A 23,336-nucleotide genomic window follows, 5' to 3' on the forward strand; every position below is an offset into this window, starting at 1 on the left:
CTTTGTCCGTATAGCTGAGCAAAGATACTAGTACGGAGATGGAAGCCGGTTACTGAAACACCCTCGTAAAAATCAAAGATCTTTGGTAAAAAAAATTCTCTCTGCCCCATTAAAGAGACTCACTGACGGGGGTAAAGAGGGCGGGCATGAGATCCGAAGCTGAGAGCAGATGGCCCCCATCACGCTCGCTGCCCGGCTCCTAAACTCCGGATCGGTCTGTTCTTCACTACTCCTTTGCGTCGCTGACTGTCGGACATTTATTCCTCTTTCTGCCAAAATGGCTGAGTGCTGGACAGAAAGAGGGAAGCGTGGATTGGAAAGGTCTCCCCTTATACACTGCCTTTTGGGCACAGCCACTTTGCCCTCAGTGCCCCCTCCACCCTTGCACAGTCCGATCCCAATCCCGGGGCTTTGAATCCAAAACATTAAAAAAGAAAATTAACAGAAATATAATTCATTAACATATTAATCATTAACAAAAAAGAACGGAATTATGAATAATAGGTCTAACACTATATCACACACACAAACTGTTCCCCCGCAACGCTGATTGCACTGCGAGAGGGATATATAAAGTTGGGTCGGGTTGAGTTTACTGAAATGGCCGACGAAAAGGCTGACGTTCCGCTCCATTGCGTACTACACGTCAGCCCATTGGTGTTAGCAGGAGTGCATCATCTTGCTTGCTATAGGATCTTTGATTTCTATTGCCTCAGGTGCCATGCCACCCCTGAGCTGACCCTGGATGGCAAACAGAAATATCAGGATCTCAAGTGCATGCAAATGGCACAGTTGAGTTCCCCTGCCTTGCCTCCTCCTACACCACCACCACTTCCCTTGCCAATCTGGATGTATTCCATCAGGACCTGGTAACACCCATAAACTCTGAAGAAGGGTCTCGACCCGAAACATCACCCATTCCTTCTCTCCAGAGATGCTGCCTTTCTCACTGAGTTACTTCAGCTTTTTGTGTCGATCTACCCTTAAGCATTGCCTGCTTTTCTTCTCTCTTCACTGACTTTTATCTCGTACATTATCTCTCCTCCCCTTTGCTGGAATTTTAGAAAGCATTAAAGGGAAATTTAAAAATCTTAATATTCTAGGCATAATCTCTATCTCAGTACGTATCACGTTATTGTTCTCTAATTGGCCCTGCTCCTTCTATCTTCATTCCCTTATTTTTAACGAATATTTATGTGGCTGCAGAAGTACAGTCCTCCCATGGCATTTCAACTGCTCAGGTTCTGACTTGGCTTGCTGCTTCTCTGTGAGCTATTTCCCTAATGAATCATTGGGAATTCCAGTGTAAATAATAATGTAACTGTGCAAGGTCCATTAAATGCTAAGAAAGTGACCTTTTCATTGGTAGAATATTTATTCAGTAATTTTGAATAATTCTTTACCCGTGTTGTGGAACTAGTTGGGTTCTTTTTCAGCCCCAGCTTTCATGAAAGGAGTGAATGGACGACCTCTGTGGGGCTCCCTTCATTGTTCTGTTCCAGAGAATTTATCAGTTGGATTCGTAAATGTTCATGCAGTTATTGGTAGCTAAGAGTGGGCACAGCAAGATAAGACAAGAAGAGGAACAGAGGGGCTATTTGTCCCTTGATGTGATCCTGGCTGATCTGACATTCCCCATTTTGCTGCACTTTGCCCTTGATCTCTTTACTGATTAGAAATTAATTAATCACATAATATAACTGGCTGACAATATTAATGAAAATCAAAGCATTTTACAAGTATATTAAGGGCAAGAAAATGATCGGTGAAAGAGGAGGACCCATTAGAGACCAAGCAGGCAATCTGTGTGCAGAGCCAGAACGCTTGAGTAAAATCTTAATACTTATTGCCTGTATTCACAAGGACATTCGCAAGATAAGGACATTGTAGTTGAAGAGTTCAGGAAGGGATGTGGTGAGATTCAAATTTTCCATGGCATCTGTGCAAGTGCAGTTCTGCTACTCTGATTCACAAGGGCTGTGTCATTCTTTACAGAGAATTTCACACAGTGAATAATAATGTGTATTGTAAAGGGCCCAGGAGATTCAAGTTCAAAAATATTGTTAGGGACTGATATTAGATAATTTTGACTATCCCTTGTCACTCCCTGTCTATCCAAATGCATATATTTCTTATCCGTCATATCACTCTCCTTTTACTCACCTACTACAGACGATAGGCTCACTGGCCTGTAATTCCCAGGCTTTTCCGTAAATCCCATCTTAAATAGAGGCTCAACATTAGCCACCCTCCAGTCTTCTGGCATCTCACCAGTATCTAATGACGATTCGTATTTCTCAGCCTCCAATTTTGCTAGCTTCCCACGGTGTTCTCAGATATATGTGATCAGGTCAAGGAGATTTATCTACCTTTGTATGCCTTAGGACGTTCAGCATCTCCTTGACTAATGCTGACTGTCCTCAAGTTAACTGTCCCAAGTTCCCCAGTCTTCATGTCTTTCTCATCACGAGCTGTTCACCATTGTTCTCATCAATCCTTCTGCCCCTTCTCCCTACACAGCCAGGCACACCCTATAGTAGATGACCATTGTAGTTGACATGGACGAGCTGGACCGAAGAGCCTGTTTCTGTGTTGTATGACTATTTCAATTGGAGCCGTTTCTGGAGCATCGAAAGGTTCTCATAATGTCAAATATGCCTACTTTTCTTTGCAACAGATTTAGTAATACTGGAACAATATAGGCTGTGGGCCGAGCATCAAAAATGTGTCTAGAAACCAGTTTTTGTGACCCAAGTCACCGAACTACATGAACATTTCCACAGATTTAGATGAAATATAATTGAGAAGGATGTCATAACTCGTCATTGCCAAACGTTGCACATTAATTAATTAAACTAATTAGAAAATGAGATCAGGAAAGTAAGCGCCATCTAGTGGCCAATGCCCATATTACGCCATGAGATGATCTGCGGCTCCGCGTTCGCAAATCGGCCGCTTCTTAATTGAGACCGCGGCTTCACTATGTTAAGTACATAGGCCCCGTGATCGGAGCACTTTTTCCCGGTAAGTTATCGCAGGCAGCTCCGAGATTAGATGTTAAAGACTTATTAGACTACAACAAGCTGGCATTAGTGAAAATGTTTAATTTACCTTGTGTTATGGATACACACAGTTTAGGCCCTCAACTTCATGAATGAATGAGTGAGTGAATGAAGGAATGAGTGAGTGAGTGAATGAATGAGTGAATGAATGAATGAGTGAGTGAGTGAGTGAGTGAGTGAATGAATGAGTGAGCAAATGAGTGAGCAAATGAGTGAGCGAATGAGAGCGAATGAATGAGCGAATGAATGAAGGAATGAATGAGCGAATGAATGAGTGAGCGAGTGAATGAATGAATGAGTGAATGTACAGCCTCCAAATCTCATTTTTTCACATTATAAAAGGGTGCAATTAAATTAATTAAAGTCCATACAGATTAATTTTCATAAATTCAGACTTTAGATCTTACCTTTCAGTTTGAGTTGATTCACAAAGTTTCACTGGTTTCACAACTTTGTGTTGCAGCATCTCAGCAGGGACTTTGCTTTCAAGACTTTCTTCCACTTCTATCCACTTAGCTGCACATTTTTCAGACTTCTTAATGCTTTTCTCACTAAATTGAATTGCCCTGCTGCAAGTTTCCACGACATGTATTCCACAGAACTAGAAAGAACCTTCATCGGAATCTCCAGTAAAACAGGCATCAGTGATGTCCTCTCAGCCATGTTGAGTGCTAGCCTGAAACAAAGCGCGTGATTGGTCAACTGGCATACAACTCAATGTTAAACGTGCTTTGATTGGACGAAAAATACCCGAAAATTTTCTGGTTTTTCTCTAATTTAATAAAAAATGTGCAAGTCTTGTTCATGACGAGTTTCAGGGGTGATTTATATAATATTTTTACGCAATATGTGAAAATTTCATGTAGTTCTGTGACTTAGGTCACGAAACACTGGAATAAAGCTCCTCGGTCACAGCCTTATATCCATGTGCAAGTTTAAACCTGAAGTATATTTGATTAGGCCACAACACAACATGCTCTGTCTGACCACAGGTTTTTCCAATGCTGAAAGGAAGTCTGCTTCCTGGTGACTTCTGATGCACTTTGAAAACAGTTGTGTTGTAAGTCGGTGAGAAGTAGCTGTCTTTCTATTACTCTGACAATAGAGAGAGAATACTTTTGAAGCACCAGTTATTCTTGCATTAGCTGGGCACCATTGCCTGTAAGGAGACTTCATCCTCCCCAAGCATGTATTTAAGCTTGCATGCTTCTCATCCTTGAGCTGACCAGAATGATTTCATCATATTCTGTATTTTGGTATTTTTCCCTTTTCGCGACCTGTTGCACATATGTATAACTTGGTTGTACTCGTGTATAGTATGATTTGACTCAATCATAAGCGAACAAAGCTTTTCACTGTATATTGTTATATATATGACAAAAATAAATTAAATACCTAAACCTATATAACTGTCTTCCACAAAGATGGTGAAAGCTGAGGCATGATATTTTTAAACAGGACTAGATTCTTAATGGGCGAGACAGTGAAAGGTCACGACAGGTAGATAGGAATATGAAGTCACAATCAGATCATGCATGATTTTATTGAATGATGGAGAGATTCAGAGAAGTGCAGAGATTCACTCAAATATTGCCTGGGTTGTAGCACTTTTCTATGGGGAGAGATTGGATAAGGTGAACTTGTTTTCCTGGGGAGGAAGGAGGCTGAGGGGTGACCTGACTGAAGATCATGCGAGACTTGGATACAGTAGTCAAAATCATTTCCCATAATAGGTATCAAAAACAAGAGAGGATAGTCTTAAGGTGAGAGGTATTTTGCATCAGTTAATTTTGCATTCAGTAAAGTATTATTTTTTATTGAGTTACAATCTAATTGTGGCAGGATTAAAGTCTAATAATTATTTCCTTCTATCATTCAAAAACAAATTGCATCACTCTAAGCTATCTAAGTACATGGAATGTTTCCGGTGCAGATTAAGGAATGTGTTTTACGTCATGAATGGAATTTTGATGATTGGCTCAGTCACATGTTAGGTGTTTCCTTCATTCAGTCACAAATTCTTCTCATCTTAAAACTTTGGAATTACCCTTGACTGCTTATCTTTTTTTTTGCAAACATGCTCAGAATCAAGTTGATGATTTGATTATATGTTTGTTGTTCAGGGAAAGTATGAAATCCACACCTCTCCTCACCTCAATGATTAAAAACAGTCAGCATTAAAAACACTCCATGAATACTACATGATCATCAGAGCATTTCCAGTGTTAACAATTTTGTTTGTGATTTTCATAATTTGCACTGTTTTCCTTTTGACTTTGCCTTTTTTATATCCCAAAAATTAGTGATGAATGCGAGTGAGTGTGCCATCTACCCAATGTATGAGATTCCTAAGGATATACTTTATTTTTGTTATAAAAAATGGATAAGATTTCTGAAACATTCATTGTTTTAAAAAAAATGGGTTTAAGAAATCTGTGGTTTTCTTTTGTGAAGAAGCATTGTTCTAGAATCTTTCCACTTTCACTACAGCGAGAGACTGAGTCAGTTGACCATTTTCATTTACGCAGTTGTTTTAGGAATACTAACCTTTTATTTCTCCAAACATTTTGGTTTTTAAGATAACATTATTCAATAGTTTATGTATGACTGTCCATTTCCAGGGTCTTTTATCCATGAATTGCCCTATATAACTCCACAAAGCTTTGTAATTTGTGTTTTTGTATAGGATGTATGAGCAACTTCCTCTCAAGCTCCCAGTAGCAAGTGTATGAGGAACTTCCTCTCAAGCTCCCAGTAATGCGTCTGTCTGCCCAGAAGCAGCAGAAGCATTTTAAAATAATCCCCCCCCCCCCCCTCTCACTTTCTTCCTATTTCATGAAAATGACTTCCTGTTGAAGTATGAGATGTTTGTCACCTATCCTCCTCAAATTCCTTGCACATTAAGCTGTTTTGTGCATATTCTAAATGCATTACACAGAATGCACAATCCAAGGATGTCTTCTGTGGAGAGCTGAAATTTGGTAAACACTTAATAAAATGTGGCATTATATGCAGGAGAGTATGATACTTTTGGTAAAAAGGGTGAGGCACTACAATGCTTGGCGTAAATCTTCCTAATGAGCAAAGAAAGAAGATCTTGAAAGCAATTGGGGAAAGATTAGTACTTGAGATAATTTGACACCAGTGTGATTGGAAGTTTATACTAGAGTCAAATGGGAACCCACAATATTTCTTAATGCGGTATTATGGGGTTTCTTCAGCAGCAGAAGATGAACCGTTATTATTTTAGCCAACAGAAGGTACTAGAAATGCTCATGTCATACATCTGGGAGAGAAACAATTAGTGTTTTGAGTTAATAGTGAATCAGGTCATTGTCTTCACATGTTAACTTTTCCCCAGTTGCTGGCTAACTTGACTATTTCTAATATTCAGCTTATTTTTCATTTCCAGCATCTGTGGAATCTTGTTCTTGTGTCATTACATCTTGTTATTTTCATAAATTATTTTGTTTTCATATATTCTTGCATACTTTTCAAAACCAAATGTGTAATTGTAGTGTGACTAGTTTGGTTTCTATTGCAAAGACAGACTGGTTTGGTTTCTATTGCAAAGGCAGGATATGTGGCCAGATGTTCCGAAGTGCAGGCACAAGTGTTTGCCACTCTATTAGCAGTAGCGTAATTGCTTTTAATTGGTGAATTAGGTCATGTTCGAGGATTCATCAGTGGAGCTGAATGCATGTGCCAAAGATCACTGACTTTATAAAGAAATGCGTGGATCAGTGTACCTACAAACAGTGTACCTCCCTCATTTCCCATTGGATCAAACTTCAGAAAGCATAGGCCCACTCTGCCTGCTCTCGCCTCAAAGAACGGGTTCACTGTTGGTAAGACATTGAACACTCCCTTTATTGCAAGCATATCTTTTCTTGGGTATTAAGGGCTTATTTCATTTGTGATCTTGCCAGGTCACTAATTGCAGTAAGAGATCTTTTGTACTCATCTCTTGCTATGAAAGCCAACATACTGTTTGTTTTTGTAATTGCTTATTGTATTGCGTATTAGTGATTTGGACACACTGGTTCCTCTGAACACTAGCTTTTAATCTCTCACATTTAAAAGACACTTTCAGAATTGGGAGACTTCTGGCTTTTTTCTTGAACAGAGATCCAACCATCTAAACACATTTTTTATTCACTTTATTTTAGATGTGACAACGCAGAATAATAAACTTTCAGTGAACTTTAGGGGGAGCCTGGAGTATTGAAAATATAGCCATATATATTTAAAGGAAACTGGGCTGCTGATGAGTGAAGGGTATGTGGAGACCAGATTGCTGGTGAGTGGGAAGGGAGAGTAGGAGAATGCTAAACCTTTGGGATTTCAAAATAGTCCAAGAGCATGTTACTGGAGCATTATTATTTATTGTATTCCCCACAGGGACGTCAATGTTTGAAGGTTTACAACCTCTTTTTAAAGACTAATAAATGCTGGCTGTAAATGAATATATTGTGAACATAAATATCATTCCCATTGGACTTAGAACTTCGCTCTGTTGTTTGCATAACAGGCTTATTGGTGCAAGGATAGCATTCTGTACCTTAATTTATCTAATGCAACCAATTAAGATGAGAACAACAATACTAGATTTCTCTTTGGAGTTTTCTCTTTTTTCTAAGGTGGTGACTACACATTAAATTGGGCAGTCCCTTGTGAGTGGCCCAAAGATAGATGTTAATATTTGGCTGTGTCAAGATTGTTTTATTGTTATATTTACTGAAAGTACGGTGAAATTCTTAAATGCAGCAGCATAACAGGCGACATTTTAGGTCGAGGTCGCCTTTAGATTGATCAAGTCATTTATTTTTCAATTTGAAGAAGGTTCCTGACCCAAAAAGTTACTGTCCATTCCCTCCACCAATGCTGCCTGACCCATTGAGTTCCTCCAACACTTACTGTACTTTCCTACAATCCTCAGGTTCCTGAACTGACCTGTACAGCTCTAATCCTACCTCAGCAATGGAACATTGTGGACCAACTCGTGCACTACATTGATTTATTTTCTGATAGTGAATTTTTGCACTCATGTTTATTTGCAGTCTTTTTCTTTTCGCTATCTTGTAGAATTTAGATATAATTTTATAAAGTATTAGACTAAGTGGGACATGTTGGGTCCCAGCTTCACACGGGAGGGCTGGTCCCCCAACGCAATATTCCACCCCTCCACCAATTCCAATATTGCTGGCCAGTTAAGGGGGGGGGGGGCTTTGTGGAGCGCTAGCATGGTGTTGTGGGCCGAAGGGCCGGTTTCCAGAGGGCTAGTATGGACATTGTGGGCCGAATGGATTCTTGGGCTGGCAGCTCAGTCACTGAGACCACTCGCACACTCACACGCACACTCTCACAAACACACTCTCACAAACACACTCTCACAAACACACACACACACACACACACACACACACACACACACACACACACACACACACACACACACTCTCACACTGACTCACACACCATATATATGGCAGTAAACTTTCTTGAATGCTCATACGGCTGAGCGCGGTCTCTCCACTTTGGGGCTTCTGCAGTCAGCAGTACTTCCGCAATTAGCGTGACCTCTGCATTTACCGGAAATTACGGAATCTGCGCGACTTCTGCACCCACCTTCATCGTGGTAATTGACAGGCGAGAGTATCTCAAGGTTTTTTAAACACTCATAACTTTTTTTATTTTTCGTCAATGGAAAATATCCTCGGGGCCTGCTCAGCGGAGGAGGACTTGTGAGTAAGATATATGGTGGCGTTTTTTTCTAAAATCAACAAACAGCACAGACAGGAAGTGGTCAAGATGACACTTTTAATTATATAGATGTTGTGTGTTAGTCAAGCCTGTGATGCTGCCATAAGCAATACTTTCATTGTACATGCATCTCACCATATTTATGCATATGATAATAAACAACTTGACTTGAAAGGATTTACTTGTGCAGTGAAAATTAATTGGAGTGGTTTGAGGTTTGGTGAGTTTTCTGTAGAGGAACGATGGACTACTCCTCTGTTCTCTGGAGATTAGAAGAGCACAGCATTCTGAAAGGGTTAACTAGCTAATACAGGGAATCTATTATAGATTATGGATGTCCAGTCACTCTACATCACCATCCCCCACCACAAGGGTCTTAAAGCCCTCCATTTTTTCCTTGATCGCAGAACCAGTCAATTTCAGTCTACCAATACTCTCCTCTGCCTAGCAGAGCTGTTCCTTACCCTCAACAACTTCTCCTTCGACTCCTCCCACTTCCTCCAAATCCAAGGTATAACTATGGGCACTCACATGGCGCCAAGCTATGCCTGGCTCTTTGTAGGGTACGTAGAACAATCCCTGTTCCAGGCGTATACTGGCCCTATCCCCGAACTCTACCTCCTGCACCCATGCAGAACTCACTGACTTCATCAACCTCACCACTAATTTCCATCCTGCGCTCAAATTCACTTGGACCATCTCCGACATCTCACTACCGTTTCAAGTTCACACCGTCTCCATCACAGGAAATAGACTATTGACCGACATCTACTACAAACCTACTGACTCCCATAGCTATCTAGACTGCACTTCTTCCCACAATGCTTCCTGTAAAGAATATCCCCTACTCCCAATTCCAACGTGTACGCCGCATCTGCGCCCAGGATGAGGTGTTCCATACCAGGGCATCGAAGATGTCCTCATTCTTTAGGAAATGGGGGTTCCCCTCTTCCTTTATTGATGAGGCTCGCACTAGAGTCTCCTCGATATTCCGCAGCTCTGCTCTTGCTCCTCCTCCCCCCCCCCATTCGTAACAAGGACAGAGTCACCATTGTCCTCGCCTTCCACCCCATCAGCCCTCGCATGCAGCATATTTTCCTCCAACATTTTCGCCACCTCCAACAGGATCCCACTACAGGCCACATCTTCCCATCTCCTCCCCTTTCTGCTTTCCGCAGAGACCGTTTCCTCCCTGGTCAACTCGTCCCCTCTCACCCAAATCACCCCCTCCCTAGGTACTTTCGCCTGCAACCGCAGGAGATGCAACACCTGTCCCTTTACCTCCCCCCTCAGATCCATCCAAGGACCCAAACAGTCTTTCCAGGTGAGGCAGAGGTTCACTTGCACCTCATCTACTGTATCCGCTGTTCCAGGTGTCAACTTCTCAACATCGGCGAGACGAAGCACAGGCTCGGCAATCGTTTCACTGAACACCTCCGGTCAATCCGTCTTAAGCGATCTGATCTCCCCGGTGAGCACTTCAACTCCCCCTCCCATTTCCCAATCTGACCTTTCTGTCCTGGGCCTCCTCCATTGTCAGAGTGAGGCCCAGCGCAAATTGGAAGAACTGCCTCATATTTCGCTTGGGTAGTTTACACCCCAGCAGTATGAATATTGACTTCTCTAAATTCAAGTAGCCCTTGCTTTCTCTCTCCATCCCCTTCCCCCTTACCAGTTCTCCCAATAGTCTTACTGTCTCCGACTACACTATCTTTGTCCCGCCCCCTCCCCTGACATCAGTCTGAAGAAGGGTCTCGACCCGAAATGTCACACATTCCTTCTCTCCAGAGATACTGCCTGACCCGCTGAGTTACTCCAGCATTTTGTGTCCACCTTCGATTTAAACCAGCATCTGCAGTTCCTTTCTACACAAAGATCCAGGGAAGGTGTTTCCTTTGGGCTGGAGGCCAGTTTTTGAATTACGTAGCATTTTGAGCCTGAGGTGTGAAGCAATTTCTTAAGTTGGGGCTGAACCTTTGGCATTTCCATTTTGTTGAGCTCTGGAGGTTTAGTGTTCACTCAGTGTTCACTCAGATCAATGATTTCTGGGTATTAGTGAATTGGGGATATGAGGACAGAGCTGTAAACTGACACTGGTAGAAGATCAGCAGTGATTTGATGAGTGGCCTTCTGTGTAACGCAGATGTAAAATGATACATTTTAGCAGGAAGAATCAAGAACTAACTTCAATGTGTCATAAATGGGACTGGAGAAAATTGCAGCTTCATTACAGCATTCCTTGTGAATGTAAAAACAATTTCCATACATCTTCAGTTCTGTGCAGGCCCACGGTAAAAATGCAGAGGAGACTTAATGGAATGGTACCAGTGATGAGACTTAAGAACTTAAATTCCTGGCTGAAGGATCAAAAGAAAATGGGGAATTCTAGACAATTGGAAATACAAAAAGTGTGTCACAGTTGCTATGATCTAATGTTGGAAGCAAATCCAATAGTTACATGGAATTGTATAAATACTGCTGAAAATTTGCAGATTCATTGTAAAACTTTACCAGATGTTTGGTGCCAGGCCTCAAATACGTCATCTGATGACTGAAGGAGAAATTTTTCACTCGGAGGTGAATGACGTCTCTTGCATCAATCTGTGATTCCATGCTGTGAAATAGATTAGTGCGTCCTGATGCATGTAATCCATGTACATCTGCACATAGCCTTGATGTTCCGGCAAAATATGTCAGACGGTGATTTATTGCTTTAAAACTTGACTAAAGCTATTTAATTATTCATTGTGCTCCTCGAGGAAAAAGGGTTAAATACTCCAGTTAACACCACGCCTCAAGTGGGTCCCCAGCAGCTCCTTGCATTCTCTGGTTCTGATTCATATGTACCAGTTCTTATTTAATAGTTATCTTTTTTTCTTATGGTTTGCATAATATCCCCCTCCTCAATCATTGAGGTGGTGCATAACTGCATCACAGAATCAAGATATTTAAAAAAAATCTAAGTGTGGTTTAATTAATGCCTTCAGGCTTTTCAGGTAAATGTGCATCAGTGTGACGCAGCAAGCAGCAGCGGCTTTGACAGATTACTTAAATGTGTTTGAGGGTGCTGTCTCACCAGTCTTAAACGGTATTAGCCCAGTTAATTTGCCACCACCCTACACTTTGAATGAAATGCATTATGTCATTTACATCCCCAGAAGAAAATAACTATTTCAATTGATGTTGAAAAATGTGATGCATGCATACTTTTTATCGCTAGACAGAATTGAACATCTTTTGACAACCTACGCTGACAATGTTAGAGCATTATGCGTACATTGGATTGCCAGAAACCAGAGATCATTCAGATGGAATTTCAGATTTCCTGTTTGGACCTACCTGAATTGCTTTTCAGAATCCTAAATTTAAACTATTAACAAACTTTGCAAGATAAAGTCATAGAGTTGTGCAGCACAGAAACAGGTCTATTGGTCCACCGCTTCTGCTGACCATCATGCATCTCTGTACTAATCCACTTGTCTGCACTTAATCCCTTTATGCCCCGCTTTTAAATGTTGTTGCTGTTCCTGCCTCCACCTCCTCTGGCAGCTCATTCCAGATATCAACTACTGTGTGCAAAATATTTACCACCTCGGATCACCTCCTACTTTCAAATTCAGATTATTATCATAAGTACATTTGGTACAGGTACAATGAAAGAATTTGTAGCAGTATCACATGTAAAATTGACTTGGATAAGTCCACAAAAAATGAATATTTATAAATTACTAGACCAAGTGCAGACCCGTTGGGTCTGTTCCCCCAACGTGCGGTTGAGGGGGGAGGGGGGGGCATGCGGCGTCACACACATTAACCACCCCCACACACACACTAATTAACCCCCTGCACACACGCTAACTACCCCCCTTGTTAATATATTAATATTATTAATTTGCTCCTTTTACCCCATAAGAGAGGGGGGAGGGGAGGGGGGGGCAGGGAGGGGGAGGGAGAGGTGAGGGAGAGAGAGATGTGGGGGAGATCAGAGAGAGAGAGCGGTGGGGGGAGAGGGAGAGAGGAGGGGGAGAGGGAGAAAGAGAGAGGAGGGGAGAGAGAGAGAGGGGGGTCGCAAGGTTTTTATCAAAGGACGTGCGAGAGGCGCGACTGGCAGCACGTTGGGTTTGCAGCGGGAGGGAGGGGGGAGAGAGAGGGAGAGGGCGGACCTGAACTCGGTGAGCGGGCGGCTCTGACGGGGCCGACCTCGGGCGGGCTGGAGAGCCTCGGCAGCTCTCGCGTGACGATTCCCCGTGTTCCTGCGATCAACGGAGGAATTTCAGGTTTCCCAGAGGGAGTAATGCCCCGTGTTTCTCTGTACCCAATAGTTTCTCTGTACAGCATAATTTCTCAGCACACCACCATTATTGCATATGTCTGACATGTATTTAACATTCCAAAATGTAGTACCTAACACTGGACAGATATATGGATAGTAATGGTCAATGGACTCTTTCCTGGGGGATATCCTGAGCTGCGCCACTGCGTTCAATAGCTCTGACATGTTGGGATTAAATTCCATCAGCCAATTCTGTGACCACCTTTCCATCTGATCTATGTTTTGCTGTATCCTTGGGCAACCTTCTCAGCTATGCGAAATACCACCAGCTTTGCGGCGTCCACAAATTTCCATCCATGTTGTTAATGTATATCTCGGACAATTTATATCCCAACAACAATCCCTGCAGTACACGACTAGTCATTGAAGTTTAATCAGAAAAACATCTTTCCATTGCTGTACCTACCTACTATCACCAAACCAATATTGGATCCAATTAGCTAGCCTACCTTGAGTCCAATGTGCACCAACCTTCTGGACTAGGCTACCGTGCAGTCACTTCTTAACCCCTTCTCCTCTTTGTACTGACTATCTTCCTTTTACACTCTCAATCCTGATACATCCTCAATCTGAAACGTTAATCATCTAGGCCTCCACAGTTGCTGCTTGACCCACTGAGTTCCACCAGCAGTTTTTCTTGCAATATCTGCAATTTCCTCTGTCTCCCATAATGAAGTATTGGTGGGCATGTGATCAAGTTGTTGCTGTATTTGAACTTTAACCTATGATAGTGAATCTTGCTTCACAGGCTGCTGATTAGGAGCTCCTGAAAAATCATTTATAATTTGTGAATGTGACTTGAATTTGTAGCCTGTTATAGTTGAGTGTGAAGAAAGAATCAGTAATGGCATAGTTGCGTACTCTGGGTATAGCAATGGTTATTGTGGTAAAATGTGAAATTGGCCTTGTTAATTTCATAATTATACCGAATAAAGTTACAGGCCCAAAAACACTAATTGATTCTATAACATCCTCAGGGCAAGGTTCTGTTGCCAATTCTGATTCCAGTTTGTGTTATGTAATTCATTCTACATGCATACTGAATACCCAACAAATTTTCCATATGTGCGCATAATCATAGTCGTACAATTGTACATTTGACCCAATCTGTTTACGCCGACCAAGGGGCATCCTTACGTATTCATCCCATTCCCCAGCATTTGGTCCATAGCTCTCTACTTTGAGGCAATTTACCAGCTCATCTAAAGACTTCATAAATGCTGCCAGTGACCCAGTTTAAATCACACTCTTTGGCAGTGTATTCAAGGTACTGAGCACTGGGTGAAGAAGTTCCTCCTCCTATCATTGTCTGCAATGGCTGCCTTGAGTTGCAAGCCTTTTCAACTCCCAGCACTGATCCATACAAGACACCACTAGTTATGAGCATCCAATTGCAAAAACAACCTTCTATCATTACCTTCTGTCTCCTATTGCTAATCCAATTTTGTATCCAGTATACCAATTTGCCCTGGGCATGGAGCAGTGTGTCAATGTTGGTCACCCTGCTTAGAGTAAAGATGCTGTCATGCTGGAAAAAGTGCACAAACTCAAGGGCCTGAGCAATGGGGAGACGTTGAGCAGGCTAGGACTTTATTTCTTGGAGTGCAGGAAGCTGAGGGGTGATCTTATAGAGGCGTACAAAATCATGAGGGGAGCATCTGGGTGAATGCGTTCTATTTATTTTTCCAATGTAGGGGAATCAAGAACTATATGGCATAGGTTTGTGAGAGGGGAAAGATTTAATAAGAACCTAAGGGGTAACATTTATACACAGAGGTGGTGGGTATATGGAACAAGCTGCCAGAGGAAGTAGTTGAGGTAGGTACAGTTACATTTAATAGTCATTTGGACAAGTGCATGGATAACAAATATAGGCTAAATGCGGGTAAATGGGGCTGGGTTAGACGAGCATCTGGTTGGCATGGACAAAGGGCATTTTTCTGTTTTGTATGACTGACTCTAACTGTAGCTCGTATACTGCTCATGTATTTCCATGCACACATTTTTTAAGTAATATAACTGGTCTTGCTTTCATAGCAATAATTTATCCTCTGTATCTTTCAATCTTTTACTTAATCATACTCCTTTCTCTCGGGATGGATAATAAGATTCTCTTATCTCTCATACAAGGGGCCGTAGCTTTGCCATGGCTACCTAAATTATCCTAACTTCCCTAAGTCAATATTTTAGTCTAACCTTTTACACTTTGTTTCCTTATGGTTTTTTGCTCTTTTTTAGTGCTGTGAATCTGTTTTGTCCTCACGAGTTCAGGTTGATTTGAAGAATAATGAATGTTTTGCTCTTTGGATTTTTTTCCTATCTAAATTTAACTGCATTCTATTGGGTTGCATTACAGCTATATCTGAAATTTTGCATTTGTAAGATCATGCATAGAATTTGCCATATAACATCAGCCAGATCATGGCTGCACTCCATTCAATGTATTTAGGTCATAGACATTTAAGGGAATCTCTTTTTCTACTCCCAAGTAACTTGACGCACTTTGGCCAAGAGTAGGCATGCACTTATTGACATTTCTATTGTGCTGCACAAACACTGGCATTTCCCAAATATTTAACTGTGGATTATACTACATAGACCTTTCATTGAAACCAAATGAACTAGGATTTTTTAAATCTTCCATGTGGGCTCTTGCCCAACATATCAAATCTTCCAGTCTGTAAAATTATATTTATTTTTAAAATTGGCACAGCCAGTAGACTCTTCTTTCATTTCAGAAACATCATTCCAAGTGGAATTTCCAGAAGTAAATATACTTGTTTGTTGCTCCGTCACCACAGTGTAAATTTGATCCCCAACTTGGGCAAGTTTCCAATGTTTCTAACAAATTAAAGAGCAAAGCCACTGTTATGCCCAAGTTATGTCTTCCTCCCTTTCATCAGCATCAAGTCAAAGATCAGCTCTCATGTAAACATGTATGCTAGGACTTTATCAAAAAATTAGCTGTCACTTTTGTGGAATTCCTAAACTGAACTATATGTGTGATTAAAAACAGAAACAATACAATAACCAACAGATCTTAAATTCTACAACCCATCTGTTTATTTATATCATATCATATATCTATTAAAACTTTGTGTGTGTGTGTGTGTGTGTGTGTGTGTGTGTGTGTGTGTGTGTGTGTGTACGTGTGTGTGTTATTTTGCATGTGAAACGTATCTCCTCCAAAACCAGATGCAAAAACGCGGAGATTTTTACAATTTCGGTTGGGATTTAACTTATTAGTTCAGAAATCCACTCCTTGGTCAATTATTTCCCCAGATTTTGAATAAAATTGATCACAAAACTCAATTTTAAAAATATAAACGGCGCTCACCAGCTGCTGACGTCACAATGCCCACATGCCGACCAAACCAGGCCCACCTACGTCCAGGCCCCGCCCTCCACCGCTGTTGATTAAAGGCGCAGAGAGATCGAGAAAGTTCTGCAGAACAAAGATTCTACAGCTGCGTTCTGCTATAGCTTCTTTGTTCTACAGATCTCGGTGCAGCGACGACTCACGTGCTGTACTCTCCTCATACATTCTGCAGCTCCGTTCCGCTACCGCTGAACTTTCTCCTCACAGCCGGCGCCGCTCGCGAAACCCTGCGCGCCCCTCCCATCCCCTGCGCGCTCATTCCAGCTGTGGGTTTCCAGAGAGTCCGAAGCCGGTGCTTCTTTGCTGTGAACGCTTGCTCCTGGGCGAACGCGTCTTGCCTTAGCGGCTTTAAAGGTCTGTTGTCAGCTGGCAGTTATCAACGGCTGCGGGCATCGCGAGGCCGAGTTACGTCAACACCCCACCCTTTCCCCCCCCCCCAAACGCATTTGGCTCTCTGACTCCTTCTCCCTCCGTCTGCCATCTGTGTTGCTGTTCTGTGTTCCTCTCTGTGCAAGTTCTGCAGATCCGGAGGACAGGTGAGATCCTGGGGAGGTGAAGAGGGGGAGTGGGGTGATTGAGGGAGTAGGGAGGGAGAGATGGGAATGGGGGAGGTGAGGAGGGAGAGTGTGGGAATAGAGGGAGGGAAGTGGGGGTGATAGGGAGTGGGGAATAGATGGACTGCCCCTCCCCCTCTCCCCCTCCCTTCCCCCCCACCTCTCCCTCTCCCTCCCCCCCCCCCACCTCTCCCCCTCCCTCCCCCCTTCCCTTTCCCCCCCTCTCAGCCCCCTCACGCCCTCTCTCTCTCCTCCCCCCTCTCTCCTCCTCTCTCTCTCTCCTCCCATCTCTCTCACCCCTCCTCCCCCACCCACCCTCCCTCTCCTCCTCCCCCCCCCCCCCTCCCGCTGTCTCTTGCCCTTCTGTCTCTGCCCCTTTCGCTCTGCCTCTCCCCATTCTCTCTCTGCTCTCACTCTCTACCCCCCCCCCCCCCCCCACCCTCTTTAGACGCGCCTGTGATTTGGGGGCTATGCGTCAGTGGATAGGGCGGTTTTGGGGTAAAAGGAGCAAATTAATAATATTAATATTATATCAAGGGGGGTAGTTCACATGTGTGCGGGGGGGTAGTTAGTGCGTGTGACGCCGCATGCCGTCCCCCAGCCCCACGTTGGAACTGACCCAACGGATCTGCACTTGGTCTAGTATACATTATTTTGTAATGGGTGAAATCAGGACAAATTTATTGCTGCTGCTGCTGCTTCTTATACTAATTGAAAACGGCAGGTATCTCAGAGCCCCGCACAACAAATAGTGTATGGTGGTCCATGAGGAGGGCAAAGGAGAGTGCAGAAAGGCAGCAAATCAGAAGGCATAACTCTGATTTACATGGGTAAATTATGAGCTATGTGTTCAACTGAGCCTCGTGGTCCAGTGAAATTCAGTCTTATTCCCGGGTCATGCTGAATTAGCTTATTTAAGGAGAATCGATACGATATGATGGCACCTTATTGTGAGACCGAGGTCTGAAAGTGTATGCCCGTTGCTATGTAACACTCTCAGAAGTGGTAAATTCCATATTTGGGGAAATATGATATTGCAATATTAATTAATTTAATAAAATTACAGATGATGGAAATTTGTAATAAAAACAGTATTGCAAAATCTCAGCAGGCCAAGCAGGATCTAGAGAAAGAGGAAAAAGTAAACATTTCAATTTTGGCACTTCCTCAGAACTTTAAAGTGTCCAATATCTGAAACGTCCTTTAAGTGTCCATAAATAGTAAAGCATTAAAACCATGATCTGGCTATTGTGCTTTCTAGCCGACAAGTAGAAGCACCCAAGAAAGAAGCTGTTGCGACGACTGCAGTGAAGCGGGCGGATGAATGGAAAGACCCCTGGCGCCGATCCAAGTCACCCAAAAAAAGGCCAGTTTCAACAGCATCACCAGGGCGTGGGCGTAAGCGACGGAGAACATCTGGCTCATCTGTTTCAGTGTCTGGCTCGTCGAGGTACACTGCACCTAGGAATCAACTACACAACAAACTACTAAAGCCCCTGTCCCACTTAGGAAACCTGAACGGAAACCTCTGGAGACTTTGCGCCCCACCCGATGTTTCCGTGCGGTTCCTGGAGGTTTTTGTCAGTCTCCCTACCTGCTTCCACTACCTACAACCTCCGGCAACCACCTGCAACCTCCGGGAACCGCACGGAAACCTTGGGTAGGGCGCAAAGTCTCCAGAGGTTTCCGTCCAGGTTTCTTAAGTGGGACAGGGGCATTAGTGTTCATTGTGCTTTACCATTCTAAGCCAAGGCCTCATCAATGGCCCTATAATGGGAATGTCCACAATTCATTGCTCATTCCCCAGGAAATGCTCAGTGTTTTAGTTGCTGTGGACTTGAGAAAATGCTGGCCTCATTCCCTTTTGGTTATAGAGATAAGTCAAGTGCTCAGTTTCTAATGAAACTGTAATTTCCCCCTTCCTGCACAGCCAGTCATGTACACCCACCTACATCTAAATTTTAAAGTCAGTCTAAGGTTAGCATCTTGCTTTCCCTGGAGCCAGAATCCTTTCTCCTTTATGGGCTGAGAGGAGACCTGATAGAAGTTTATTAAATTATGAAAGGCACAGATAGATAGTCAGAATTGATTTCCTAGAATGGAAATGTCAAAGACTGGATGGAGGGCATAGTTTTAAGATCTGAGTGGCAAGTTTAAAGGAGATGTTGGGGGGCAAGTTTTTACACAGAGTGGTGAGTATCTAGAATGCGCTACCTGGGGTGGCAGATACAACGGAGGCATTTAAGAGGCTTTTAGTTAAGCACATGGATATGGAGCTATATGTGCAGGCAGCAGGTATTACTTGAACTTAACATCATGTTCAGCACAGATATTTTGGGCCAGAGGAGAGCCTGTAATATTCTGTGTCCTAGAACAGCTAGAATAAATTCTATGACTGAATTATTTGATGCATTTGCATTTTATGAAGCTGACTTCACCTTTTACTCTGAAATCATTGGATGTGCGTCATGTTTATTACCTTAAAGATGTTTTCATATTAGGTATGCGAGGTTTTGAGACATGTTGCCATCTGCAATTTATTATTTTTTACTGAGTTATGACATCTTGCATTCAACATTGTTTTTAAATTTTTTTTTTTAGGTCTTCATCTCGTTCTTCTTCCTATTCTGGATCTGGGTCTTCCAGGTCACGGTCAAGATCACATTCAAGATCATCCTCTTACAGCTCGTATTCCAGCCATTCCTCCAGGCACAGCTCGTATTCTGGCAGCAGATCAAGGTGGGAATAAGTTAAAATCTTGAGCAGTATTTTCTGGTATCCTTCGATTGGTCCAGTTCAATGGATTCAAAAGATTCTCTTTTCATCCTCTTCGAAGCAACAGGAAGGCAAAAAAGGGGCATTCGATAACTCTAACAGATAGGTTTAGGAGAATTCAAAAAGATTTTATAGCTATATATGGATAGGAAAGGAGATACAGGTCAAACACAGGCAAATGGTACCAAATTAGATGGGGCATCTTGGTAGATGTGGATAAATTGAGCCAAAGGGCCTATTTCCATGATGTATGACTATATGCCTATAATATAAATTTATATTCCTATAAAGGGAAAAAGGGCAACTATAGAGAGAAAATATAATCCCTCTGAAATCAAAAGTGACTATCTATGAGGAGCCTCAAGATGAATGAAGTCCTCAATGAATATTATTTTTTACCACGGAGAAAAACGTGAAGACCAAGGAATATAGGAAAGTTAATAGCGATGTAACAAGGATACTTCGCATTACATGTGCCAGATGTCCAAATACCTATGAAGGCAAATAAACCTTTGGGGCCTGATCAAGTCGCTGAACCTGAGCAAGGGGCAGCACAGTGGTGCAGAGGTAGAGTTGCAGTCTTGCTGGGCTAGAGACCCAGGTTCGATCCTATCTATGGGTGCTGTCTGTACAGAGTTTGTACGTTCTCCCTGTTACCGCATGGGTTTTCTCCAGGTGCTCCAGTTTTTCCCACATTCCAAAGATGTCCAGGCTTTTCGTTAATTGACTTCTGTTAATTATAAATTGTTCCCTAGTGTGTAGGATAGTGCTAATGTACAGAATTATTGCTGGCCGGCACAGACTCAGTGGGCCGAAGGGCCTGTTTCCACACTGTATCTCTAAACTCTAATGTTTAACATATATTCAAGGGCACTGAGAAGCTAGAGAAGAAATTGAGGGAACTCAGGCTGAGATATATAAATCATCGTTAAACACAGTTGAGGTGTCAGAAGGTTGGAGGGTGGCTAATGTTGAGCCTCTATTTAAGAAGAGCTGCAAAGTAAAACCTGGGAACTAAAATAGTGAGCATAACATCTATGGTGGAAAGGTTGATGGATAAGATACAAGATGTACATGTATTTGTAAAGATTGGTTGATAAGGATAGTCAACATGGTTTTATGCATGAGGGATTGTGATCTTTGATAAGGTTCTGCAAGGAAGGCTGCTCTGGAAGATCCTGCATGGAATCCAGGGAGAGCTAGCTATCTGAATTCAGAATTGCCTTAATGCTGAAACACAGGGTGGTGGTGCATTATACTTTCAACTGGAGCCCCGTGACTAGTGGTGTGCCATGGGAGTTAGTGGTGGGCTCATTGCTGTTTGTCATCTATATCAATAATTTGGAGCAGCTTTTGTCTTGGGTGCTATGAGAGGTGTGTAAATTCCAGCATCTCAGCTAATTCTGCACATTCCACACTTGAAGTATTGTGTTCAGTTTTGGTCACCCTTCTATAGGAAAGGTCGCCTTAAGCTGGAAAGAGTGCAGAGAAGGTAGACACAAAATGCTGGGGTAACACAGCGGAACAGGCAGCATCTCTGGAGAGAAGGAATGGGTGACGTTTCGGGTTGAGACCCTTGGTTAATCCAGCATTTTGTGTCTACTTTCAATTTAAACCTGCATCTGCAGTTCTTTCCTACACAAGAGTGCAGAGAAGATTTACAAGGATGTTTCCAGGACTCGATTATCTGAGCTACATGGAGAGGTTTGATAGGCTAGGTTTTTATTCCTTGGAGCACATGAAACTGAAGGATGATCTTATAGAGGTGTATAAAATCAAGAAGGCCATGCTCCAAAGTTAGCGAATCAAGAAATGTACAATGGTTTAAACTGAGCAGCAGCCTTTCCATGCAGAGGATGCTGGGTATATGGAATGTGCAGCCAGAGGATATAGTTGAGACAGGTGCAGTAACAACATTTAAAAAAACATTTGGACAGGATATGAAAGATTTAGAGGGATGTGGGCCAACAAGGGGAAATGGGACTAGCGTAGATTAAACATCTTTGTCAGTATGGGTGAGTTGGGCCTGTTTCCATGCTGTATGAGTCTATGGCTCTCATCACCCCTCATCCCCAAATTTATTTTAATGTACTGTGTTTATTTTAGGGGGGAATTATGAAAAGAAATTAGACATAATGCAAGTATCCTGTCTTCAGGGAACTCTTGCAAACGACATTGAGGCCAGTAGTCACTTCAATGATACCTATATTGCAGGTTCCTCTCCCAGTATCAGGCTGATATATTTTTATGTGTAGGAAGGAACTGTGGATGCTGGTTTAAATCGAAGAAAGACAATCTTTTTATATTTTTATGTTGACCAAGAATTTCATTGTAGATAAATGGGAGTATTTTTTTTCCCCCATTTGGAAGCCAATTTTAATGCTGGGTTCGAGTGTAACAATTAAGTTATTTCCCAAGCGGTGAAACCTATTCAAATCACACTAGGGGTGGAAGAGAGGTTCCATCATAACTTCCTCATCCGCTCGCATACAAAAGGGATGTATGCCGTTATTTTGAAATTTTACGTATCTTTTGTTCAGAAAATAATAGGTAGAAGGAAGTATCCAGTTACACCGTTATCCCTAAATAGAATTTGAACAATAATCAGAATTAGGCCATGGGCTCACATAACCGAGAAAATACTTTCCACGGATACAAACCGCTAAACCGTAATAATAAGGGAGTTTAATTACCAAATAGACTAGCTTTTGACCCAGGGTAGAGTGAAGTCATGCAGTTGGGATGGTCAGACAAGGCAAGGGAATCCGAATAATGTAGAAAAGCAAAGAGGTCTTGGAATAAATTTCATGCATCCCTGAAGATGGATAATTGCTTGCCTGAGGAATAGAGTATAAGGACAGGGAGATCATAATAATAATAATAATGGATGGGATTTATATAGCGCCTTTCTAATACTCAAGGCACTTTACATTGCATTATTCATTCACTCCTCAGTCACACTCGGTGGTGGTAAGCTACTTCTGTAGCCACAGCTGCCCTGGGGCAGACTAACGGAAGCGTGGCTGCCAATCTGCGCCTACGGCCCCTCCGACCACCACCAATCGCTCACACACATTCACACACAGGCAAAGGTGGGTGAAGTGTCTTACCCAAGGACACAACGACAGTATGCACTCCAAGCGGGATTCGAACCGGCTACCTTCCGGTTGCCAGCCGAACACTTAGCCCATTGTGCCATCTGTCGTCATGATCATTAGATCACACTCAAGTACTGAATCCAATTCTGATCGCCACTCTAATGATAGGGTTTGATAACTTTCGAAAGGGTACAGAGATGTACGAGAATGTAAAGAGTTGAGGCAACATTGATTTTCTGAAGAACAAACAAAATTGAAGGGGGAATTAATTTGGGCATATAAATTCTGTGATCCCTGAGTCGAGGTGAACAAGAAAGACTAATTTCCCTGGGGAAATTGGTGAAAGGCTCAGAAAGAGGAGGGTTTGTTTGT

The 23,336-nt window shown here is 42.5% G+C and overlaps 1 protein-coding gene across 7 annotated transcripts in view; it reads left to right on the forward strand.

The window, feature by feature from the left end:
* Window positions 1–23,336, forward strand: part of zc3h18 (zinc finger CCCH-type containing 18) — a 114,119-nt gene that overhangs the window by 57,435 nt on the left and 33,348 nt on the right. For 5 of the 7 annotated variants that reach the window (XM_033035930.1, XM_033035929.1, XM_033035931.1 and 2 more), the window contains 2 exons: window positions 18,353–18,541; window positions 19,693–19,830. In XM_033035930.1, coding sequence (XP_032891821.1) covers window positions 18,353–18,541; window positions 19,693–19,830 — 327 coding nt within the window. The remainder of the gene's footprint in view (window positions 1–18,352; window positions 18,542–19,692; window positions 19,831–23,336) is intronic. The other 2 variants (XM_033035933.1, XM_033035934.1) reach the window with 2 other exon arrangements.

Source organism: Amblyraja radiata, chromosome 17 (assembly GCF_010909765.2).
Source record: "Amblyraja radiata isolate CabotCenter1 chromosome 17, sAmbRad1.1.pri, whole genome shotgun sequence".
Taxonomy (NCBI): domain Eukaryota; kingdom Metazoa; phylum Chordata; class Chondrichthyes; order Rajiformes; family Rajidae; genus Amblyraja; species Amblyraja radiata.